At 39.6% G+C, this 26,993-nt stretch overlaps 1 protein-coding gene across 50 annotated transcripts in view; it reads right to left on the reverse strand.

Moving 5' to 3' along the window:
- UNC80 (unc-80 homolog, NALCN channel complex subunit) overlaps positions 1–26,993 on the reverse strand; it is a 216,077-nt gene that overhangs the window by 29,017 nt on the left and 160,067 nt on the right. For all 50 annotated transcript variants that reach the window (XM_072743068.1, XM_072743067.1, XM_072743044.1 and 47 more), the window contains 13 exons: positions 26,761–26,850; positions 25,948–26,049; positions 23,634–23,814; positions 22,091–22,359; positions 20,344–20,478; positions 18,588–18,726; positions 17,642–17,738; positions 12,706–12,876; positions 9,611–9,703; positions 8,133–8,168; positions 7,602–7,820; positions 2,733–2,933; positions 469–592 (listed from right to left, as the gene is read on the reverse strand). In XM_072743068.1, the coding sequence (XP_072599169.1) occupies positions 469–592; positions 2,733–2,933; positions 7,602–7,820; positions 8,133–8,168; positions 9,611–9,703; positions 12,706–12,876; positions 17,642–17,738; positions 18,588–18,726; positions 20,344–20,478; positions 22,091–22,359; positions 23,634–23,814; positions 25,948–26,049; positions 26,761–26,850 (1,857 nt within the window). The remainder of the gene's footprint in view (positions 1–468; positions 593–2,732; positions 2,934–7,601; positions 7,821–8,132; positions 8,169–9,610; positions 9,704–12,705; positions 12,877–17,641; positions 17,739–18,587; positions 18,727–20,343; positions 20,479–22,090; positions 22,360–23,633; positions 23,815–25,947; positions 26,050–26,760; positions 26,851–26,993) is intronic.

Consider the following 26,993-nt stretch of genomic DNA (forward strand, 5'->3'; position numbering starts at 1 on the left):
CAGACTCTAGATATTACATCAATGATAAAAAAGTTTTTTTTTTCTTCCCATAGATCCTAGACTGGCCAACTCATATCATCATTTTGCACTAAAAAGGCGGAAAAAATTCTCTTTGCATTTTAAGCTCCCCCACCCCAGACTACCTCAACTTCTAGCCAATTGTGCGGTCTCCACCACCCCACTCTCCAACTGGCAGCCCTCAACTCTCAGCGCAACTTAAAGAGGCAAATTGTCAAAGTAGTGCATGGGAAGCAGCACACCAAAATCCCACTTGCGTAGGGATGGGCCCCTCATCTCCCCACGCACCACCTTGAAATGTACCTCACTATTTTCAGTGTCACCTGAGCCGTCTGTTTTCATGGGTAGGTAGGGGCACAAAGTGGTTGACCTGTAAATCTTCAATTCAGAGAAATCAATAGCAGAGTTAAATTTTGCAAAGTTTCATAAGGTTGCCACTTGGCTACTCACCAGATTGACACAGACATTGATCAGTGACCTAAGGTGAGGCAGGAAGGATATGATTGGCTGCCTCTGAAGTGTCAAACAAACCCCTTCAATCAAATTGCTGGCAGGCTCCCACTCAACCTGTCGCCTGGAATACAATATAGGAGCCATTAGCAGCGTGGCTCCCTTCTGGAGTCAGTCTGAAACAAGTGAATGGGACAGTGATTCTGACACCATCTAAGACAGGACAGGTATCTGAGACAACAAAGTGCTTCACACGGGATGAAGTTTACCCATGTTGTTCCAAAAGCACAGAGCACACTGGGAAGGGAAGAAGATACTGAAAACGTGGCAGAGGCACTCCTGCCCCACTCGACTAATGAGACAAAATCTATTGAAGAAAAAACAGAGATGATGAATGGATTGCATTTTAAGTTCCCTGGTTTCAGCTTTGAGAGAGGGTATAAGACTACAATTTTAGGAAACCCGTCACAGGGGCCATTACTCCCAACAGAACTAACCTGACCACAAGGCTGCGTTTCTGAAACCTATTTATTAGACTGCAATTGATCTTGTCAGCTGTTATACCAGGACACAACTGATTAGGTTTATATGGTTTAACTCCTGCCAAAAACATGACATTAGAAGAAAACCGTTCATTTAAAAAGTGTTCTTTCTTGGCCTCCTAAGAAATGAGATTTTTTTGGCTACTTTCTATGGTCATATAAATGGTATAAGTCTAAACCCAATTAGATGAACATGGGATTTTCTGTAATAAAAGTCAATGCAGTCTGTAATTGTCTCAGTACCCAAAACAGCCATCTCCGTGGCCCCCCAGATAAACAGGTTGGGTTTTTACTGATATCAATGCTATTTCTAATATTATCCTGGAAACAGTTTCTAAGCTTATATTTCCTATAAAATGGATCATCTACAATGACAAAATGGAAATGTTCGTAAATGAGGACATGTTGACATCCTGATTCTCAAGTAACACAAGGTCAATTTTGGTCAACATTTCCCATGTTGAGCAGAGATCACCTGAAGAATTTAAATCCAAGGCAACCTCAAATTCTTAGGATGTACCCCAAAGAAATTACCCACAATTGACCCATCTACTTTTAGGAAGCATGATGCTCTTTACAACTGGACTTGATTATATGACAAATGAGTCAGCCTATGGAGATGTCTGACATCTTTATATACAAAGTTATTTAAGAAAAAGAATTTATTTTGGCACACCCTTTTAAGAATGAGAAGACAGGCCGTTTGCCAATAGGCACAAATGCTCCATTGGGGCCACTAAAAAAAGTAGGTGTGTGGTAAGGACAGACATTTCCATGCCACTGAAATAAATAATCTTGAAATAACGTGTAGGCATTCATCATGCTAAAAAGGAATAGAGGAACAAAGTATCAATTACTGGAATGAAATCTTTCAATTTCTTTTTTATAAATCCAACAACTCCTGATGGCTGCATAAATGAACAAGAACACAGGCTAAAACCTGGATAAGTTCCAACAAATTGAATGCTAAGTGCCACAAATTCTTAGGCAAGAGCTGCACTGAATTGGAGTTAAGTTAATTTAAAGGGACAGAAAATGTTCTCATTAACTCAAATTTGACATTTCTGAGTTAGTAGGTTTATTGACATTTAACCAATTGAACTGTCTGCTCATTGGTCTCCAAACTGGACTCAGATCTCCAGGCAGTCTGGTTCAGAGGCATCCCTGCATAGAGAGTGGATATTTCAGGTTACTGAACAGAGATTAAGGGTAATAATGTTAATTTAATACCACTGTGAATTAGATGAAATGGTGAAACTTAGGTATTTGTTACTAGTCCTGGGATTTTTCTCAGAGGCTATGTGGCTGCTTATTGTTAAGATTTGTCACTTCTCAAACTGGTACCTAAAATACTCTGTTAAAGCCAGTATTCTTTGAACATTGAATTAATGTTTCTTTTCTCCTCAGTTGTTTTATTTATAAGGCACACCTTGCCTTATTTCAAAAGAAATTGAAGGATACTCACTGAATTTCTTATGTGTGTCAGATGAGGAACATGATAGCTAAGATATGAACAGATTTTTCAAGATGAACACATATAATTTTAAAGAATATATTATTTCTTCAAAACGTAGACCCTGTTACTTATGCATTCATATACCTGGTTAGCTATGCACAAATACCAACAGAAAACTTTCAAGTCATTCGTTCAACTCTGGATTGCACCACCATCTTAAAAGATGACAAACCCTAACTTTGAAGCTTGTAATACCAACAGCTCACCTCAAAGTAGGCATCTTATGAATTTTGTTGAACATTCTATCCAATCTCTTTAAAATGAGGATAAGGGCTGGCCTCACTGCCTCGGCTGTCCAGTCGGTAATGGGTAGCATCTCCATGATGTAGCGCCGAAGCCCACGGCTCTCCATCGTCTGGGTGTCGTATGGTGCCAGCTTCAGAAGAGAGTGTGCAATTTCTGCCAACCTAAATTTTTTCAGAGAATATTAAAAAAAACATGGTTTATTATTAAAATCAGTAATTTTTACATATGTTCAAACTCCTTGTACCTTTCCCCTATCATTTCCCTCTATCATTTATCTTATCTAAGAAAGCAATTCCTCTGGTTAAATTTACATCTTTCCCTACAGAGACAGAGCTGAAGTTTGCTGGGGAGAAATTCACAAACATGCTAACCAGCACCATTTAACATTCATGATTTCAAATTACAAGCTCACCCTTAGTGTTGCAAAGCAGGTCTACTGTAGGCCTCTCGTCTGCTTACTTATTCCTCTTGAGAATTATACTTTCTTTTTCCCTTAGTCCTACAACACAGTTTCAGATAGAACCTCACATTCTGCTAATACCATTTTCTATTTTCCTGAGAAAAGGGGACCATTCAGAAACTTTCCACATGATCCCATCAATTCAATTCATCTGTATCTGTAAATTATCCCTTTCTTCCATATCACAAGGGAAGATAATCCATCTTCCCATACCAAACTGCCCACTTCACTTGAGCGTTGTGTGGCATACATACTGAGTGTCTATGATCTCATTGCATGACACTAAGATCAAGTCTACTCTCTGATCAAGATTATCTGTTAAACTCCCATCTCAATAGATATAAAGGCAAAGTGTCTCAATATTCCCAAGGAACACTGATCAGATCTGGTCCCTGGCTAGCAGGAGTTCTTATTTGTCTACACTGTATCCACACTGGTTTCTTTGTGCCAAACTTCAGATTCACCACATGTTCCAAAGTCCAAGAATTTGCTGTTCTCTTGGGTATTTTACGGTTTCCTCCCTCATGCATGTATCATGTTTTCTCAACTGTCTCCTTACAAAGAAATCCTTTTCTAATTAACTATAAAACATGAAGTTCAACCATCCTAACTCACTCTTAATTTGCTTTACTTTCTATAAATCATACCCGTCTCACTTTTTATTTTTTTTAAAGATTCTATTTATTTATTCATGTGTGAGAGAGAGAGAGAGAGAGAGAGAGAGAGAGAGAGGCAGAAACACAGGCAGAGGGAGAAGCAGGCTCCCTACGGGGAGCCCAATGTGGGACTTGATCCCAGGACCCAGGATCATGCCCTGAGCCAAAGGTAGATGCTCAACCACTGAGCCACTTAGGCATCCCTGAATGTGCATGTCTTAAATAATTTTAAACAGCCTGTATGTTCTCCTGTTTATCTCTTTCTCACAAATGTGCCATGCAGAAAATTGTTTAATTTTTAGTTTGTATGACAGATAAGAGCATGTCTATATGCACATATTTCTTTTCCCTTATTATTTTATAGATAACACTGAGAAATGCTTGAGAAAGCATCAATCTGTCTATTTTAAGCACAAGAACAGTATTTAGAACTGAATTTTAGTCATTTTATGCATTACTACCTGAATTTCTCTAATCCCTGCTGGTGTTAAAAAGTGAATTTGCATTGAGCATAACACAAACATTCCCTTTAATATAATCTTTGCTGTACTAGCACATAGATAATCTTTTGGTAAAAAAAAAAAAAATCCTATGTCATTTCCCGGTGAGAACACAAGAGATTTTCCAATGGAGAGGGAGAGTTGAAGAGAAGGAGGCAAGGAGAAGAGAGAGGAGAGAGAGGGTGAGAGAGACTTTGCGGACCTTATTATCCTGCTATATATACTGCTGCTTTGGCAGCTCTGGTTTAGGCAAATGAAACATTAAATTCCCTTAGGGCAGAGACTCTATCTAATCAGAGATCCTTACAGTCAGCCATATATTTTGCTAACGCAGGATTACAGATTGCCTCTTGGTACTTTGGCTTGAATCAAATACTTCAGGTAAATTTCTCCTCTTAGATCATGCCATTCCTGTTTTTATCAATCTTCTCTCCTTGAGTGGTACTACCCATTCTTATGATTTTAAACACCACCTATGTGTCCATAGTTCTGATGGTTACATGTATCCAAATGTATATTTAACTTATAAGAGAAAGCCTAAATTATCCCTCTTGATTGGTGCAAGTCAGAGCATATGGGTCTATCCCTATTTAGCAACACAGAATATCTCTGGCCAGAGATCATGGCAGGTCCTTTTTTAATCAAAAACTTGTGAGAAATTGCATTAATAGTGGTCATTGAGTCTATTTCCTGGCAGTAAAAAATCTGCCTATCCTGCAATAGGCAATGAAATAATTGTGCTTTTAAATCACATTATCTTGGCTTCAGATAGGTTGCTCTTGATGAATTGCATTATGATGTTACGCCAACTTTCAGTACTGACAGGCATCCAGCCATGTGAAACTAACACTTTATTTACCACGCGGGTGTTGTTCATCACACCACTCTTTCCTTTTAGCAAACACCAACCAGGAGACATTTCTTATTCTTTGTATTTTAAAAAAGTAATTTTTTATCAAACAACTAGTTGTTTTTATCTTACCAACACTATGATTTTGTAATTGGTCATTTCCTCCTCATTGCTCTGACAACTTGGAAGCTCAAAATCAAATTTATGGTCATGAATAGCAGCTAATCTGATCAAATCATATAGATTTCCTGTATTGATGTTATTGTAAACATATTTATTTCCTTGCTAATTTTCTACTTTGTTTTGACTCTCTAACTTGTATATTCTATCCCTTTGCTTAATTTTCTTCTTTAAAAAGATTTTATTTATTTATTTGAGAGAGGGAGAGAAAGAGTGTACGGAGGCACAGTAGGAGAGGGAGAGAAGCAGACTCCCTGCTGAGCACAGAGCCTGATGTAGGCTCCATCTCACAACCCTGAGATCATGATCTGAGCTGAAATCAGGCGTCAGACACTTAACGACTGAGCCACCCAGGCACCCCCCTCTGTTTAATTTTCTAAGTTGCCTTAAGTATTTTGTAAATTAATAAATACATAGATAGACAAACATGGTATATATAGTACTTGCAACAATGCACTGTGGTTCTTTTCTTACGCGTGCTTCTTCTATTAGACCGTGGTCATGGTGAGGACCAGGACTTTATTTTACATTCCCAGTGTCTAGCATAGTATTTGGATCATGCTCATTAGCATTAGTATCTGTTGAACTCTATCAATTCAGTGCCAGGACACTGATGTAAGTAATTTGAACTATAGCCCACTTAATCTTTTAACAGGGTTTGGCCTCTGGAGAGAGCTCCAGATCTAACTAACACTCTCCTCTTCTTCCAAAGGCTTTAAGTAGTTACAAATGATTGAATTAAAGGACGGTTACTGACCCATGATCCTGATCTTCCTCTTTCTCTCTCATCCATCTTTTAGGAATCTCGTCCCTTTCTGCCCACAAAATGGCGGTTGGTAGAAGTGATAGTCTGATTCTAGGGAATGTGATGTTGCTTTGTTCACAGGATTACTTGGTTCAGCTAGCCATCATCAGTGGGAAAGGAGGAGAGACAGACTGAATGGAGCACTTGGTTGCTATGGCAACAGGCTCATAATACTCCAAACTTTCCTCCCCCTCCCCAGTGTAGGTGCTGAGATTCTCAGTGTGAAATAAGCTCTTCCCCATTACTGTACAGTGGGAACATGAACACATTTGAAACTCTGGAGTCCTGGGTGTGGGCCAGCCTCTCAGAGAATGTGAAATTAGCCTGGAGGAGAAAGAGTCTGTCTTCTCTCTACATTTATAGACTCTCATTTTCGCTCCCTTCGTACTTTCTAAATTTTTCAAGGGATAATTTTAAGAAAAAAGTTGACAACAATCAGGGAAGCGGGATATATTGCCAAATAGCAGTGTTATTCCTGAATGGCTGGAACCTGACTCTACCTTTAGCTTTATGAGGATACTAAACTTTTCAAGTGAATATTTTGTTACCCATGGAATTTTTCTTTCAAGGGATTTTTATGACTTTTTACACATTGTTACAAATCTAAATGGAAGATCTGGAATCATGTTTCTTTTAAGAATCTGAGAATACAGACATGGGCTTTGGGCTTCGTGGTTTACGCAACAAGTGAGATGTGACATCACCACAGGAAGAAGGAAATACGAGTGCACAGAGACGCATTTCTAGGGCCTCTCCCCGGCCTACCAACAGTAAAAGTTTTAAATGATGACTGGCCTAATCCAGATCAGAATTTCCACCAGGACACTTTTTTTTCTTTTCGAAAACATTGGAAGGCTATCATGCACAATTTGTATAAAAGGGATCCAAGCAAAATGGCTCAGAGTTAAAACTGCTCACTTCTCTGCAGGGCTCATTACTGAGTCCACAGGTCGTGTAGAAACAGAGCAAGTCTTTGGGCAGTAAGCAGTATTGAATTTATTTTCCATGTAAAATGATAGGAAATGGATTCTTGTAAAAAGTCAGAATCTGGGCAATAAATAGTACCTGGATGAAGGCTACTTTTATACAAATTTAGGTGATGAAATTTCCCTTTTCCTCTTTTTTATTGAGGAGCAAATATCTGGACTATGCTTCTCTTTAAGAGTTTTCCCCCTGCCAACCTTGAGATCCTTTTTGATAGACTTAATATACATTTTCCTAGATGGCCCTATATGATATGCATCCAAGCCACAAGAAACAAATCATTCTGAGTATCCAAGTTCTTATCCTGAGATATCGCCTTCCCGCACCCCCACACCCCCAAACCCACATCCCAAGCTGCAGCTACACTCAGAAGCAGGGAAAGCAAGGATGATACCTCATGTGTGACTTCACATCCAGCAGCTCCAGGGCAGTAACCCGAGGTTCCCCAGCCAGGTTTTGCAAGATCTTCAGCCTTGGCCCACAGTGCTTATAAAATTCGGTACAAATATTCAGCAGGGACTCCCGAGGTCTTCTGAACTCCTCCCGAGCAATTCGTTCATCCAGTTCCTCTCTGGGAAGGCCTTGCCCTTCCTCCAGTAAGTGAAGATTCTCCCTGGGGAATTATAAAAGGTTAACCGGGGGTCTGAAAAGGTGGGGGTGGAAACTGTGAGAAGAGAGTTTTGTACGATTCCTTCTATTATGTATCATATACATTAATGAGGAGAACCTCGTCTGCAGGGGAAACTTTCTTTCCTGCCATCCCAAATTGCAGTGGCTTTACACAAGCCACTTCCTGAGGATGTACCCAGAAAGAGTATGTCATGCATTAATTAAATGAAATCTAATGGGAACTATAACCCAGCTCAAAAGGCAATCATTACAAGATGTCAGAATTAGTATGAAATCAGGGCTTGCTTCTCTGTACCTGATAAAGTGCAGTTTGGCGCCTTGCTCCTGGTACCTGGGAATCAGAAGAACAGTCTGTATAACAATGAGAGCAAGAACAGGGGCTCTATGGCAGGGCTTCTTAAGGACTGTTTCTTATGAAAAGCCCTTGAAGCGACACATTTTGATAAGCTCACAAATGCACATACACTAAACCTAAAATACAAAATCTTTCTCTTTCATGTGGCTACCATACACACTGCAATCATAGGTGCTATGAAAGCTGTCCCACTGGCATATAATTCATAGAAATACATGTTATAGAAATACATACAAAGTGGTCATGGAATGTAGCCAAATTCGTAGAAATACATGTTATAGAAGTACATACAAAGTGGTCATGGAATGTAGCCAAATGAGTGGACTTTTGAAAAACTTTTGAAAGTAAAGTGAATCTAGTTACAGTTTTAATACCATGTGCTTTGTTTCAGGGGATCAGGGGAAGAACTATCAGGGGAAGACTTCCTTTCAGTTCTGGAGACTTACTTCTTTACAACTAATTGATAATAGGACTTTAGAAACTCTCTTTTTCTGTGTACCTTTCTCTGGTGGTTGAATTTAGCCACTGAATACCACTCAAAATATATATATTTTTTTCTTAATATAAGAAACTGAGGCATGGGTTAACCATCACATCAGCTAATTTACAGTTGGCTTTGGTATTTGTTTTATTTTTAATATAAATGATGAGCAGGGAATTAACTTTATATAAAGGATGATACATTCTTAAAACTGCTTCAGAGAGAATAGAACATTATGAAGTTTCTCCTTAAGATCTCCCTACTAACTAACTACTCCATACTGGGAAAAGAGAACTATTTCTCTGATCTGCGGTTTATCCTACCTTTAATCTTCCTTGAAGGAAGAAGCTAATTAAATGTGTGTGTGTGTGTGTGTGTGTGTTAAAGTATTTAGATGTTAATGCAGACAGAATGAAGCAGTGTTGAGTACTAACTAGTATAACCAGTGTCTGAGTTACACTAAAATATTTAGGGAGGGAGATTAAGTCAATGACCATGAGAGCATAATTTAAGGCCCTAAGTCAAAATTTGGATGGAACGCCTGTGGAAAATCTGTCCAGATGAAAGAAAGTTGACCCTGTATAACTGCCCCCAGGAATGAGAAACCACCCCCTGATTATTATTGTTTCATTTGCCTTTTTCTTGGAGGCAAATGAAACAACACTAGCATAGTTCAAAGACCACCCAGACAGCAGAGAACATCTTGCATGTTCATGAAAACAAACCGACACAAATGCCAATTTCTGAAGGTGGCTTGGATTTCTCTCTGACAATGTCAAGAGAAGCCTTATAACTCTACATGCTCACCTTCTGTTCTTTTCCGTGGAGAGTTTCACACTCAATATTGACTCTTTTCAAGATTCCTTTCATTCCCAACAGCTGAGGTTCAGGTTGTATGAAATTGAAAGACCACAAAAGAATAAGGCCAGTGAATTACCTGGTGTTCACCCCAGACGACATGGTGTGATTGGCTGTAGTGGTTCCCTTATGACCTTGGTCACACCTGCTCATCTGTGGGGCTGTCATGGGCCTGCAACAGGGACAGGAACCACCACAACAAAACAACAGCAACAGAAGTGGAAACATTTACAAGGTCCTCAAGTTATGGAAACTCACATAAGTTTTATATTACTCACAGAGTCTAGTTGGGCGTTTCTGTCACACGCTGGCTGTCTCTGTTCTGAGAGGCACTTTAAAGGGAACACTGATTCGCAGGGGTCTATTAGCATACCATGATTTAAGCCCTTCTACTTCTTGGTTCTGAGTAATAAACTATGACACTTCAAACCAGACATTTATGAACTCAGACTTCTAAGTCTGTATGATTTACTTAGAGGTAAGAGCTCATTTTTCAATTTGACAGGTACCAGGAAGTTAACTGTTCTAAATAATACATAAAAGATAAAGACGTACCTGCCATTTTGACCACATATGTTGTAATCAATGACCTTATTTTTCTGAAAAACTATCAAAGAATGACGAACTCCCTCTAGTCAAAATTATACCTAAGACTACCCAGAGAAGTGAGTAAATTAGTGTCTATTATAAGTCAGTAATTTAGATGTCCAGAAATAGATTTGAATCATCCCATTTTATATTTGCAGGGTTTACTTTAAATATTAGACAATCTTTGCCTCTCTATTAGTATCTGAGAGATGGAAGGGATGATGTACCTTTTCAAAACAATTGCTTGTAGGAACTCTTTAAGGCTTGCCTCTAGGACGCTCATTTTCTGTACACTGGGTGTGCTGGGAAATAGGCTTTAAACAATCACACTAGACCTTCTCTTCCTGTGCCATTGTTATAGATGGCAGAATTTAAAGATGGCCCCAGGACCCTGCACTCCCCCCACCCTCCGGTATCACCCCAGTGATTACAAACTGTTATACTGCCAAAGGGAAATCATTTGGGTAGGCTGAATCTTATTGCACCAGCCCTTAAGAAAGCAAAGTTTTTCCTCACTAGGAACAGAGATATTTGAAGCATGAGAAGGACCCAGGGCACCATCGTTGGCTGGAAGAAAGAAGGGGCTATGTGAGAAGTAAGACAGTACCCTCTAAGGTAGAGAGCAGCCCCTGGCTGGCAGAAAGGAAAGGGGATCTCAGACCTAAAGCTGCATGGTGCTGGATTCTGCCAAATACCTAAATGACATTGGAAGTGGATTTTTCCCCGGAACCTTCAGATAAGAGTCCGGCTTGATTGCCATCTTCATTTTGGCCTTGTGAGACCCTGAGCAGAGAAACCAGCTGAGCCTGCCCAGAAATATGAGATAGTACATGCTTTGTTTAGGCCCCTAAATGTGTGGTACTGTGTCACAGTGTCACATAACAATAGAAAACTAACCTTAATACAGTTGTAATATACTTATTTGTATGTTACTACCTTTTTAGCTGTTAGTTTGTTCATGAGTAAAGAAATTAGAAGAGTGTAGAAGTGAAATGGGGTTCTTCTTATCTTCTTATAAAAACAGCAAAGTCCAACTTTATTGTGAATAATCACCAGCTGAGCCATGAGGCTAGTTCTCCCCTCTGCCAAGAGACTAGTCAATACTCTGGAATATCTAGAGCCATAGAATTTTAAATGTCAGTAATATTACCCATAACTCTTGGTGGAATTTTGGGTAAGTCAATTTTGGATTAGTTAATTGACTTATCCTGATAGAATGGAAAGGAGGAAAGCACTGAGATTGCATAATATGAAGAGAAATAACAAAAGTGGCACTTAGGAAAAATTGACATAACCAGAGAGGTGTAGAAGAAAGAGTATAAGTGACATTTCTCCTTAGGATGTTCTTCCTCCTAGGACTCTCATGCAACTGACATCAAAGCATCGGGACTGGGTCCCGTTGGAAGAGGCGACTGGCCATAGTGCCCTGTTCCACTACTTCCCATCTCCTCAGCCAGGTGCCCCACAGGCCCTTCAACACTGGCAGTCCACCAAAGGCTTCTGGACTACAGTCTGCTTCCTAGGTTGGCAATGTTGCTCATGATTAGAAACTAAACATATATTGACTTAATGAGTCACAATCTTACTTCCTCCTTCACTTGCTAGTGCACGCTAGGTAAGTCCTTCCTGGACTGAAGGATTTCAGTCTGGGCTCATCAACAGGGCAAGATGGATCTGAGGAAGTTGGTGTCTTTTGGTGGGAGTAAATCCCAGACAGGAGCTAGGCCAAGGATGTGACCAAATGGGATGGAGGGGCAGAGACACCAACCCAAGAAGAAGACTTCCCCATCTCTACTCCAGGGAACAATATCTCCTTCTAGCTCATTTTAGATGGGAACAGAGAAAGAAAGCCAATCATCTGCATAGCTTGCTACCTCCACTCACCACTCCTCTCACTCTGTCTGCCCTGTCTCCTCCATCCCCATCCGGCCTCTCAATGCCTTCTGCTTCTGCACCTGAGACCTCTGTGACAGGACTAACTTCTTGGCACTTTGTTTTGGGCTGAACTCTGGTGTCAATGTACCTTTCCATTCCCAAATCCCCCAGCCTGCTATTCTACCCAGCACCACTGAGCCTTGCCCCACAGAGAATCTGAATTCTAGCACTAGAATAAAATTCTGTCGTTTATGTTTGTTATATTTTCTGAAATCATAGTAAAAAAACCACAACGCTTTACAAACAATAAAATAATAAAAGGTGGCTTAGTTGGAATTACACATTTCACATCTCAAAAAATAATATAAAATCTAATAAAAATATAGGTCATGTTTTCATATTCACTACACTGGCCCTTTTACAAAAGATTCACTCACTATTGGGTTAAAACTACCACAGAAGCTCAGCAAGCTATATGCAGATATGTTCATGGTATTGTTATTACTATTATTATTGTTAATTATTCAGAATACTTAGCATTATTTATCCAAACAATTTAGGGCTTAAATTTTCAGCCACAAAAGGCTGAGTTCAGCAGGTGTGTGTCTATAACGATAGGGTTTTAGACATTCTTAGTGGCCACGTTTTTTTCTTCCTCTTTTTGGCAGTCACATACCATGTCAGGCTATTGACTATTTGTGTGTGGATTACCTGGTGAGGACCTCTACACTGTACAGAAGGGCCTGTAGGGAGGTCGCGAGAGCAGCTGTGGCAGCGATCTCCTCTCGGGCAGCGGGTACTGTCTCCACTTGTGATGTCTGCCTCTTTAGCTTTTGGAGATAGCAGGGAACTAGAGCTTCCAAGACCATCAGCATCTGAAGACTTTAATCAACAGAAAGGAAACCAAGTCACATTTTACATTCTACTTTGGTTGGCTGTGTCTTATTTGGGAGCGCAGAAGAATGAGAAACCTCCAGAGTGATGACTGATTTTGAACCCCCTTCCCACCTCAACCAAGTCAAGAGTAAGTAGAGCTGCTAGACTAACTAATTAATTGATTACTTGAGCACCCAGTAAAAAGTGAGGAAATTCTGCTTGATTATATGATCTAGTTGGGAGGGGAGAGAAGCATATATACAGCTGGTGGAAAGAACAGAATAATGATAGGTGGGGCTATGTACTCCAGCTAGAGAAATAAGCATCACAATGGTCAATAAAGCTTCCACTCAGGGATTTCCTATGAGTGATTCGTCAGCTGAAACAAATTTTAGAAGAGATAAAACCCTTCCCTGGGAGGCTGGCCTCTTAGAGGTTAAGCAAATTTTGAGAAAGAGCCTGTAGAAACAGCCTTTGTTTTTATTTTTTATTATTTTTATTTTTTTTCTTAGTTTTATTTTATTTTATTTATAAATTTATTTTTTATTGGTGTTCAATTTGCCAACATATAGAATAACACCCAGTGCTCATCCCATCAAGTGTCCCCCTCAGTGCCCGTCACCCAGTCACCCCCACCCCCCACCCACCTCCCTTTCTATCACCCCTAGTTTGTGGAAACAGCCTTTGTGATGCAGGTCTGAAAATGGCTGCTTACTGGAGTGAATAATTAAAAAAAAAAATCTCAACTACATTTTAATAAGAGACACATGTTAAATACAAGTACATAGGAATGTTGAAGGTAAAAGTAAGAACACTAATCAGACTTATCATAAAGCTATAATAAGTAAGACAGCATAATATTGCTGCAAGTGGTGAGGGACAGAAGCAGAAAGACGTTCACCTTTAGGCCAGAAGGCTGATCTATAGCCTGCTGAGGTCTGATAAGGATAAATACATGCTGGTTGCTACATTCTTAAAAGGCCTCACGACTGCCTATGTATCTCACCACTAGTTAATACTGAACTAAATGAAAAGCACAAGAGAAATCTTGTAAAAGTAATTTTATGAGAAGTTTGAAGAAAATATTTGTGATCTAATACTCCCTGCATGTTGCCTCCCCCTTGACCACAAAACCTATAATCACCAGCTTTGTACAGCAAAAAGTACAGCTCTTTCTGACTATGGATCCTGTCCCCATGCTCTTTAAATAAACTTACTAAGCTGCATCATATAACATCTTGAGAGTTCTTTCTTGGGGGGAAAAAAGGGAATTCTTTCCTGGCTGCTGCACTCCATGACCCCACAACACAAGGAGAGACAAACAGACATGTGGGACAAAATAAAGAGTCTGAAACAAATCCACACTTGATTTATAACAGTGATGATATTGCGATGCAATGGGAAATGCTAGTCTTTTCCATAAATGGTGCTCAGTCTATTGTCTATTATATCTGTATGGGAAAAAGAAATTTTGACCTTACTTTACATCATACTAAAAATTAATTTCAGATGGATTATCTGAGTATGAGGGTAAATACAATAAAGCATCTGGCAGATATTATAAGGGGATATATTCACAACCTTGGGTTAAGCCAAGATTTCTTAAGAGGACACAGAAAGCACTAAACAGTGAGGTAAATCGTAATACGTTTGACTACATTAAAATGAAGAATTCTGTTCATTAAAAGATAATGTTAAGCAAGTAAAATTATAAGTCACAGAGTAAGATATATATATATATATATATATTTTTTGTTTGGGGGGGAGGGTAAGAGATGTTATTTGAAATGCATATAACCAGTGGTATGCTGGTGTGGACATTTAACAGGGCAAGCAAGATAGTCTAGGTATGCATCTGTTTCCAACCCCATGTTCAATGATGTCATCCTGTTACCTCATACTCAGCCATTGCTACATGTTGACCAGTTAGCAATGCTACATATGAGGGACTCTTCCCCCAGAGAACTAGCTATTAAATGTTTACCAGCACCCCAGTACATATAAGCTAAAAGTACTTATGTCAGATTCCTTAGACAAATTCTATATATCAAATAAAAAAATACTGATAATCTCATTTAAAAATGGGTGTAAGGGGAATCCCTAGGTGGCTCAGCGGTTTAGCGCCTGCCTTCAGCCCAGGGTGTGATCCTGGAGTCCCGCGTCAGGCTCCCTGCATGGAGCCTGCTTCTCCTTCTGCCTGTGTCTCTGCTCTCTTTCTCTGTGACTCTCATGAATAAATAAATGGAATCTTTGAAAAAAAAAATGGGTGGAAGACTTCAATAGAACACTTTGCAAAAGTAGATATCTGAGTTTCATTAAACATCTGGAAAACTTCCAAACCTTTCAGTTGGTAAGAGGGAAATGAAGACTAAAACCACAACAAAATATCACTAGAACCCAACGAAATAGCTAAAATAAAGACTGAGTATCAAGTGCTGATGAGGCAGTGGTGTACTGGAATGCTCATACACTGCTGTGGGAATGGAAATTGACACAGCCATTTGGGAAAACCAGTAGGATCTACTAACACAAAATATACACATATTCCATGACCTACCATAGCATTTCCACCTACAGAAATATAGACATATGTGCTCACAAAGATGTATACAAAAATTTTCACTGCAGCATTATTTAATAGCTTCAAATGTGATATAATACAAATGTCTGTCAATGAGAAATCAATTGTGGCACAGACATTACATGAAATATTCCAGATGAATGAAGAGCAAACTGTGGTCACATACAATTATATGGATGAAGCTAACGAAATAATATTGAATAACAAAAGCTGAACATTGAAACATACTATATTATTTCACTTGAATAGAGTTTAGAAATAGGCAAAGATGATTTGTGATGTAAGATAGTGGCTCCTCTGATTTTTCTATATGAGTGGTAGTTGTACAGATGGGTTAACTTTATGGAATGTTGGTAAAACTATAATATATAATGAAGCACCAGGTATAGAGGTAAAACTATAACATTATGACTTTTGAAAACTTTTTTGTATAAAAGTTATATTTAAATAAAATACATTTACTTAAAAAATTTAAGTACAATAGGGACTTGGTGTTACCAATGTTGAAGTGTTGTAAGAATTATACTTATTCCTTGAGAGATATCCCAGGGAACAACTGTTTAAGAGATCCTGATTCTACTCAGAAATTTAAGAATCCCTAAAGAACAGAAGAGGGGACTAGGGAGGATAATTCTTTAATTTTCAATTAACATAACAATATTGGACTTTGGCCTGTTACTTACAGTGACAAGAGAATTTGATTTTGAACTCTAATTTCTTTTGATTTCAGAGTTTTTGAATTTTTACTTGAGAGAAGATTTCATGTCTTTCCAGAAATTTGATAATGGGAAATAATTTTTAGTTAAATCTGGGGTTTTTCTATGTTAGAATCTTTATACCATTTATTATTGCAGTGTCTCGATCACTTCATCTCACTGCAGATCCTCTGATACACCCTATTAACAATGTGCTGGGACACACTTGGAATGGAAACTAAGATAGGGAGTATTTTTACACCCAGGAATAGAGTGGGCTTGGAATTAACTTAGCACAGGGTTTCATTCTAAAGCCTTTTATGGAGCTGTGGTATTATAGGAGGACCCAAGGAAAGTGGGAGCAGGACCACCATTACAGACTGCAGATTTGCTCTCTTGAGGGCATAGCTGCCTCCTGGTTGACCGGTATCATAATGTTTAATCCCCATGGTCAACAGGAAAAAAGCTGGGAATCCTAGGGGGATGGCTATTTCCTGCTCATTCTTCGTGTAGAGAGAGTTCAGTTAATATGAATCCCTGTCCCCCTTTGCCCCTTTATACATTCTGTTCCAGGGGAGAGGGAAAGACTAATCTGAGAAGCAAACTGATAAAGATACACTGGCAAAATCAACCCAGTTCTTTCCTTCTTCCCAGAGGAGCTTGCCAACAGAGTAGGACTTCTTTCCTCCACATTGAATTTTCAGAATGGTCCTGTTTCAAACTTGAGCTTTATACCAAAAATATGATAGCATATAACATGAGATTTTGTTTATGAGTTAGATATTACAAGAAAAGGTCAAAGTAGATTGAGAAGTTGAGAGGGAGAGATTCCCTAATATTGATATAACTGGGGAGAAGGGCCATTGGGCTGATTAAGGCAGCATTGGGAAACACTTAAAGGAATGTAACTCTTATTTTTAAGGATAACTACATAACATCCATGATTCATTTGAATTATTGTCTCTGTCTTTAAAAATATCTATTTTAACAGCAAGGTGAGACTGATTTTCATTTTGCATATCAGTACAAAAATCAGACCAGAGCCAATGTCCTGGAGTTGGGATGACACTTTCCGTGTGAATCCTTTGGATTCCTTACACTTGGCAAAATGACAGGCAAGATTCATATCTTGCTCTTTGTGTGAAAGGAGTTCTTATTGCTCCTTGAAAAGCATTTTCTTCAATAGTTTAAATGTCTTCTCTGGAATTTTGTTTTCTATTAATTTGTATTACATGTCATGACGATATTTTCCAAACAAGACTAAACGTCTTAGCTGCTGCACAAATAAATTCCAAATTTTAGGGAAGTTTAAATGAATGAAGATGTACTACATTTTCCAGAACCTATGCTATGACAAGTTTCCTAAATGTAGTTATTGAAAACACATTTGCCAGAATATTACAGGATGATATCAGCAAACATAATGTTTGTATTCATTTTTTATTCCTTTGCCGTATTTACAAATCACAAGGCCCAGAATAAAGGGCTGCATTACCTTCTGAATGACTCGGGAGCATATGCCACCACAGTAACACAGAGCTTAATGGCCTCACTTATAGAGAATGTCAGGTCTTCGTTTCCATAGCAGAAATCTGAAGGGACAGAAGGTCAAGGTACAAAGTCAGAGTGGATTCCTCCAGGAATAAAGAAGAAATTAGCACTCTTAAGATTCTAGTTCTATTTTATTGCCATTTCTTCATCAGGCTTTATTCCTAAACTGTGAGCACTAATAATTTCTTCATCTAAAGGGACTGAAAATTCTGTTTCCTACTTTTGAATAATCAGATAAAAAAATAAAAGTGCTTTCTGGGAGGTAGTTTAGGAAAAAAAGTCTGACCTCCTAGTGGATATCAAAGGGCATGTAGATGTCCAGGACATGAGACTTTATCTTTGAATTACCTCTAGTTCTACACATTCCATGATAATAAAAGACCATTTTAGAGAGTTACTCACCTAGAATTACCCAGGAAAACTTAATTTTCTGAACACTGTGGTACTAGAGCAGTGCAGAATGAAGCACCAGTTTAATACAGTTTTCATGGTAGAGAATTCCTTACGCTTTAAGATTTTCAAGAATTCTTAAATTTTTTAAAAAGATCTTATTTGAGAGAGAGAGAGAAAAAAAAAGAGAGAGTGTTTGGGAATGAGCAGAGGGAGAGTAACAAGCAGACTATGCTAAGCACAGAGCCCGCTCTGGGGCTTGATCCCAAGACTCTGAGGTCCATGACCTGAGCTGAAACCAAGAGTTGGATGCTTAACCATCCAGGCATCCCCAGGATTTTCAAGAAATTTAGGAAAAACAGGACATAGGAAATGTACTCATTCAATTTAAAGCACTTTTCCATGTTTTTGCTTTGATTTAGGTAAAAATATTTAATATAGAATTATTAAAAACAAAAACAAAAAGGGAAAAAGAAGGACAGGGCAAATTTTGTTTTTACCTAATGACTTAAGAGGCTTCTCAGCTTTGACCAGCTCTAAGATGTCTAATATGTCAGTGGTCTCTCCCTCCAGGGACTGTAGCAGGTCAAACAGGCACTGAGCTGACACACCTTTGCTGGGCCCATTATTGGCAGCATCCTGCATAAAGAAAGGCTATTTTAGTTTTATTGATTCCCACCTCAGCAATCATGTGGTTTGATCAGGAGTTCAAATTTCATAAACATCACCACTGGTAACTATTATATTGATCTGAAATTCAGCTCACGCAATCACACATCCGGCAATGCTGCCCTCTGATTTTGGAATGGAACACCTGACTTTCAAGGGATCTATTAAATGTTAATCTGGTACCAAAGAGACATTTGTGAAAATTCCTAAAAATATAGCAATAGGTAGACTGCCAGAACAATTCACATAAATGTTTCTCTTGGTCTGAGATGGAAGGACTCAGCATTCCCAAAAGAACTTTCCATAATGTATGAGTTGAATACTTCAAATATGTCTGGAGAAACAGATGCTTATTTTAACAACTCTGGGCATTTTCAGGTCTTGTTTGATAATGTAACTCCAAAATGGAGATGCCTGCCTCTCAAATCTATTTAAAATGGCTCTGATTTATTAAAACAACAAATCCCTCTTCAATTCCTACTATGTGCCAAGCACAGCTCTGTACACTGAGGCTATAACCAAACAAATCCAAAAAAAAAAAAAAACCATACAAATAAAACAACTAAAAACAAACCAAAAGCAAACAGAAAAACAGACAAAGGTCTTGCTTTAATGGAGCTTGAAATTCTTTTTTGGGGTATAGTAGAGATACATATTAGTGAAACAAATCCACGTATGGCATGTGATATGATATAAACACTCTGAAGAGAAATAAAAATAAAGTAGGGTAAGCGCTTGACAGTGATACAAAGGAATGAGAATCACTCTTCCTTTTTATTAATTGAGTATAAAAAAACTGGGGAGTTGGTCTATTTATATCCTACAGGCAGAGATGAAGGTTGAAGAAAAATGAAGAGAAATAATTCATGATATTCGTATCCCACTGGCTGAAGAAAGAGATCTGAGGCACTGATTATACAAATGGACAATACAAATGAGCAGGTGATATATAAAAATAGAAGGCTGATCCAGAACCTGGAATAACCTGCCCAGGAAACCAACCCCTTGTCCACAGTAACATGGTAGAGAATTCCTTACGCTTTAAGATTTTCAAGAATTCTTAAATTTTTTAAAAAGATCTTATTTGAGAGAGAGAAAAAAAAAGAGAGAGAGTGTTTGGGAATGGGGGGAGGAGTCATGGGAAGTCAGTCTGCCATCAGTCAGGTTAGTAGGAAGTCAGACTACTAGCTCTAGAGTGGAAACCAAATAAAAACCCCTTTAACAATTGGCCCCCAGATGGCCAGGACTTGATTAAAACTGACAGCTTCCCTAATCCTTGTCCCTGCTTCCAAGACGACCAATCAGAGTAAAGCAAATATGTACCCCTAACCAATTACATAGGGTGCCCCACTTCTAGTGAGCCTGCTCACAGCTCCCCCGCACCAACGGCCTCCAATCAGGGCATAGCTGATTGAAGTCTTCCCTCTTCTCCACCTTAAAATGTTCTTAATCCTCTGTCTGCCTGTGAGTCTTTGCCAAGACACAAGTGATGGCGGCTAACTGCCTTGCCATAGCAGACTCTCACTAGGGAGCCTTTGCTTTTGGTCATTGGGTTGGTCTACATTTGTTTCCACAGAGTGTACTTACAGGAAACTCCAGGAGAGGGGCCACACTAGCAAACAGTTGAAGCACAAATGGCTTCCGGTGTAGAATGTAGAACTGATGGCACGCAAATTCGATGGCTTGACGCAACTGGGGATTGCTTTCGTAATCAGAGTATACCTGTGGAAAGACACCACACAGTCAGCATATCAAAGTTGTGTTTGCTTTTAAAACCCAGCTATGGAGGGACACCTGGGTGGTTTAGTCGGTTAAGCATCTGACTCTTGATTTTGGCTCAGGTCATGATCTCAAGGTCTGAGATGGGCCCCCAGTTGCGCTCTATGCTGAGCGTAGAGCCTGCTTAAGATTCTCTCCCTCTTCCTCTGCCCACAACCCACCCCACCCTGATCCTCACAGTCTCAACCTCTTTAAAAACAAAACAAAACACCTCATAGGCCATGGGAAGCATGTAGGGAAATGGTTAATTTAATAAACTGGTAGATGGGAGTATAAAAACAGTATAATCTCTTTTGTGAGAAATTTGGTAATATACAGAAATATACTTTTTTTCCCCAGGGACTTTGTCACTAGGAATTTATCTCAAGAATTGGACAAATGTACAAAGATGGATATACAAGAACTCTGACTGCAATTTGGCTTATAAAAGTGAAAATTTTGAACAACTGTAATTATTCATAAATTGGGGCAGGTTGCATGGTATATACAACAGAATATTATGCAGTTATTAGAAATATGCTCTAGCACAAAATGTAGCCACATGAGAAAATGCCCATGATATTCTTAGTGCGATGTGAGAAAAGTAGGTAACAAACTTGAATATGCGGTATGATCCAACTATGGTTTAAAAAAGAAAAGGTACGATAGAGTGCCAGGATTTTCAAGAAGTATAAATAAATGGTTATCTAGGAAAGAGGATTATAAGTGATCTTTGTTTTTTTTCTTGAAATTTTAGCTTCTGAATTTTATAACAAGCATTCATTTTTGGTAATCAGTAAAAATAGTTATAAAAATAGAGAAGACCCAAACTATTTAAAAATAGGAGAAACCTGATATTAAAGAACATTTCTTGCCCCTGTAGACTGAACTGCACTTTGCACAAGCATGTGTTACTTTTATCATTTTTATTAAAACCTCCATAAAGGAGAGGACTTAGGATGAGCCTGTAGGCTCAGTCAGAACTACTCCTAAGTGCACCCAGGTATACATTAGACATGAGTACAGGGAAACTGTTCCTGCTGAAGTCACCTCCTCCAATCTCAGCATAGCAAATTTAATGCTAATGGAAATCTCTGTTCAGAGATCAGAAAACCTTTCAGGAGAAACATCAGCGGAACACTTGCCATACATTTCAATAGAGAGCAGAGCAGTGATCCCCAAACTTCTAGGGCATCAGAACCACCCAGTGTTCTTGTAAGAATCCAGAATGGGCTCTGACCCCACAGTTTCCGATTAAGTAGATCTGGGGTGGGGCCCAAGAATGTGTATTTCTTACAAATTCCCAGGTGGTGCTGATGCTGCTGGTCCAACAGCCACGCTTTGAGAACCACTCAAAGAAGGGCAAGAAGAAATGGGAAAGCATATTCTGGGTCTGGGAGGTCTCAGGATAGAATGGGATACTGAGACCTTTTGGAAATTTCTGGAGAGATTTCATCTGGTGCCTTCTGCTGCCACCAAAGAAGATAATCCCACCATCAAAAAGTTTTAGTGCAGGTTTTGTTGACCTGCCAGATGGGCAGTTAATCTTCTGGTTAGGAGGGTAGGGCCACAGCACCTGCAGCATGGTGGGGAGAATCCACTGGTAGCCACTGAGAGAGAAAAGGTGGTTGAAGTGCACTGCGCTGTTGATGACGGTGGCCGCATACTGTCTGAGCAGGGCACTGTCTTCTGGGTGGAGGATCAGAGCCCCATTAAAAACGTTGAGGAAGAGCATGATCTCATCTCCCCAGGGAAACTCGCTCGGCATGCCCAGGAACATCTCCTCCAGGAGCTGGATCCACAAGCTTTTCTGAAGAGTGTCGAGGCCAAACAGCTCCTTGCCAGCTGTGAGAACATGAAACAGCAGAGACAGAATTAGCCACACACCAATCCTGTCGGCGTGGGAGGGCCATCAAACCCGGAGGGCACTGCTGTTTCCCATTTGTTCCAATTCTGGGATTGAAGATGTACTGTAAATGCTTCCAGCACACAGTCCTGGCATTGGTATCACACTCCCTGGTTCTCAAAGGACTTCCATCATCACCTTTTTCATTCAACTCTGTAGGCAAGACAGGGCTGGCATTTGCAGCGTGTTGCTACTGAATAAGTTGTGGCTTTGAGAAAAAAAAATAAGTTGTTTCAGAAAGTAAATGGCAGGGGTGCCTGGCTGGCTCAGTGGTTGAGCGTCTGCCTTTGGCTCAGGGCGTGATCCTGGGGTTCTGGGATCAAGTCCCACATTGGGCTCCTTTCAGGGAGCCTGCTTCTTCCTCTGCCTATATCTCTCTCTCCCTGTAACTCTCATGAATAAATAATATTAAAAAAAAACACAGAAAGAAAAATAGCAGGGCTGGGACTGGTTCTAGATCTTTTAACTCCTGGACAGACTAGAGCTCTTTCTATCTGCCCTGAGCTTCTGGGTGAAGAAGACATTGAACATCAGAAGCTAACTAAATATCCCAAATTAATAATTAATCAACAGGGCAAGGTTTCAAAGTGAGCCTCTTTCTGGCTGTCTCTATCTAGATTCAGGTGTGACTGAGATAGAGTAAACCATGAACTGATCTCAAATGCGGAGTTCGGTGAGTTTTGACAAAAATACACAGTCCAGTAACCAACGCACCAATCAACACGTAGACCATTTTCACCACCTCAGGAAGGTCCCTCAGCCCCTTTACAGGAAATTCACCCCACAACCCAGAAGCAACCACTGTCCTGATGCCTGTAGATGAGTTTTGCCTCCTGAACTTCATATGAACACCTGTTCTTCACCTAGTCAAGGACTCCCCTAATACCACACGACTTCCTTCAGCTGCTTCTGACTCATTCAGAGCAGTGGTCTCAGTTTGATCCCTGCAAGAGCAGCATCAGCATCACTTGGGAACTTGCTCAAATTCCAGTTCCCGGTGGGCTCCATTCCGGAGCTACTGAATCAGAAACTCAGGAGGGTGGAGCCCAGCAACCTGTGTTTTATCAAGTGCTGCAGGTGATCCTGATGCACGCAGGGCTGAGAAGCACCTGCTTAGAGAACGGTGTGCGGGTTAAGATGCTCTCCAGCGGGGCACAAAACGAGGGCATAGGAAGCCCAAGAAAAGAAATGACTTTTTTTTTTTACTTGACACCTTGTGGATCACTGAAGAGTGAAAATTCAGCGTCAATAGCACTTCGGGGGAAGGAGGGTAGTCGGAGGAGGTCTTCCTGGAGCATGGAGACGTGGGACTGTTTGTGGGCTGTGGGGATCTTCTGCGTCAGGGAGATGAGAAACAAAACCCGCCCGACTTCCTCCAGCTTCCGAGAGAACACCTAGCAGCAAAGAAAAGCAGGAGCAGAGGAAAAGTAGAATTAGCAACTCTGAAATTAAGAGGAGCAAAGAAATTGAAGTAAAATCTTTAATGGCAAATGGGACTGATACAAAATTAAGGGGGGGAGGGTGTTGAATTAAGGGAGAAATGTTTTCTTTTTTCCTTTGCCACACAGAAGGAGCAAACAACGCTTGATTGACTCTCACTTCCTGTGTCCTCCTGCTCTTGCAGGCTGGAGGAGCACAATGCAAGCATTGTCAGGAATGGTTCCATATTCAATAGAGCCCATTTGTTTGGATGTCATAACATGGAAGACCTTTTCCCACAGGAGCCAGTCAGTTGGTTCCAAGGACCTCTCCCATTTCCACTGATGCCTTAAGCTGTTCTGGGTTTTTCTTAAAAAAAAAAAAAAAGGCTGAAATGGGATCCAGGAAGAACCTATCTTGAGACAAGAGCTGATGGGACCTGAATGGCATGGACAGGATTCTCTTTGTTCCTTTCCTGTTGACGATTGGTGAGCAGGGGGTGGGAGGAGGAGGTCCATTAGCAGTGGGAAGCTGTGGAGGTAATTCCAGGGCCAGAACCACAGGCTTGCATATTTCTATCTCCCTGCAGAACTGAGAAATCTTAAGCTTCCAACTTGGGAGTGTGCATAGAACAAGAGCTCCATTTTATGCAATTTTTTAAAAATATGTTCGTAAACTTAAAAAAAAACAACATACTAGTGAAGTGCTATTGTTGATTATGGTTTTAAGTCTTTTGCTGCCAAAATCAGGGGCTGGGATAATTTGGAGGCAATTATTTTAGGAATTATATATACTTAAGACCTTATAGTTATGTATACTTAAGACCGGACACCTCACACATTGTAACACTTGCATTATTTTCCTTCTTTCAAACGTAATTTAGGTAGTTAATGCTAACTATGCTTTTAATTACTTAAGTGGTCTAATTCTATGCCATTCTCATTTCATAAGGGTATTTTTGAATAGTTTGATGCTAAATTAACCTTCTTGATATGTGCAAAGAAACCAAAATGATAAATTATCCTGAAATTCTTTTTCAGATATTTTATTAAAAATAGGGGCACCTGGGGATCCCTGGGTGGCTCAGTGGTTTAGCACCTGCCTTAGGCCCAGGGCGTGATCCTGGAGTCCCGGGATCAAGTCCCACATCAGGCTTCCTGTATGGAGCCTGCTTCTCCCTCTGCCTGTGTCTCTGCCTCTCTCTGTGTCTCTCATGAATAAATAAATAAAATCTTTAAAAAAAATAGGGGCACCTGGGTGGCTGAGTTGATTAAGCATCTGATTCTTGGTTTGGGCTCAGGTCATGATCTCAGGGTTGTGGGATTGAGCCCCCCACTGGCCTCTATGTTTGACATGGAGTCTTCTTGATTCTCTCCCTCCCCCTCTGCCCCTCCCCATGCTTGCATGCTTGTGTGCTATCTCATTCAAACAAATAAATAAATAATCTTAAAAAATAAATGAATGTAACACAGAGATCATATTAAAACTGTACCATTATTAGAGTCATAAATTATAGCTATATTTTGTATACAAAATAATGAGTTTCCTTATTCCGTTCCTCAATCTTAAATGTAAGTACAACTGCTTGATTATATCTCCTCCTGTTTTAAGGGAAGTTAGTAACATGCCTATCGTCAGGTAACCAGTCAGTGGCAGAGCTAGGACTGTGTCCAAGTCTTTGCACCTAGTTCAGTGTTTTTCCAGGCATAATACATTGGTCCCTTGTATTTTATTCTCCCCAACCAGTGTAAACCTCTGTGGCAACCTTCTAATAGCTACATTATGTGTACTTCCAATCCTGTTTTACAAACATATGAAAAAAACCTGGAAACCAGTAGGTAAACAAATGTGAAGATTTCTAGTGTTTATGCCCAACAATTTGTCATAACATTAATCCAAGTGAGTGTTCCTTAATATCTTTGCATTATGATCCAATTTATGAAAATTAACACACTGTTTTGGAGAACTATTGACCAAGGGCCTATTCAACCACTCTCTCTAGAAAGGACCATATCAGAATAAGAATCTCAGGGTTGGCAACACACTCAGTGATCATCTATCCCAATGATTTGACAAAACCATATAATTAAACAGAAGTGGTTAGGCACCTGTTTCTGAATGAGCTCCTGTCCTTTCTCCGGATGCATGTGTACAAGGTTCAGCTGTGGAGATACTGACCTCCGGAAAGGATAAATATCCCGAACATAGGTCTGAGGTGGGGTTACACAAAGAAAAGAGTTCAGATGATTAAACTTTTACTCTCATCTCCTTTTTACCCAAATGTCAAATGAAATTTATATATTTTCAAATGTTTTATCACTTTATGCTCTCCAATTCTATAAAATCCCAGGGAAGGTAAGCTGCCTCCTCAAGAAAGCATCAAACCACCTAGCCTTAGCACCCTTTCTAAACACTAGGCTGCTATATCAGGAGCAAAGGAGCCAAAAGCAATTTAATAATGATAATAATAGAAGAAGGTCATCATTGTCAAATGAGGTCAATGATCTTTTTGAGATGCCCTTTGGTCATTAAGTCAGGTCACCGTGGTCATGCTCAACACAATAAAAAGAGGAACAACAAGGACACTAAAATTCCAAATAGACGCACATAATTATTATATGGGCAACTTACTTTTTCATCAGGATGTAATAGTAATGAGTGCTTTGCTTGCCTTATCTCCTTTAATTATTGCTACTTATAGTAGATACTATTATCCTCTTCATTTTACGGACAAGGGAAACGAAGGGTACAAAGGTACAGTGGCGAGTCCAAAGCTACACTGACAGTAAGGTGGTGTCACCTAAGTGGCCACACTCCTAACCTCTGAACAACAATGCCTCCTTGAGTGACAGCAACATTCAGGAAAGGCATGATAAGTTTCCAACACAACTCAGCATGAGCTTGTCACTGCCCAGTCTCACCTTATTGTAGTGGATAAGATTCCATCTTTTATCCATGAGAAAATAATGGGTTGACTGAGATTCTGGGATATTAAAAAACTCCAGACACTCCTAGAACAAAAACAATAAGTGTCAATAAATGTTTATGGAGAACATATTATGTGCCAGGTAGTAAGCTGGAAGATACAAATATCATAAAAACAAGGTAGCAGCTTATAAGGATTATATATCATATACTTTTTGTAGTATCTATA

The sequence above is a fragment of the Vulpes vulpes genome, chromosome 16 (genome assembly GCF_048418805.1).
Source record: "Vulpes vulpes isolate BD-2025 chromosome 16, VulVul3, whole genome shotgun sequence".
NCBI classification, from domain to species: domain Eukaryota; kingdom Metazoa; phylum Chordata; class Mammalia; order Carnivora; family Canidae; genus Vulpes; species Vulpes vulpes.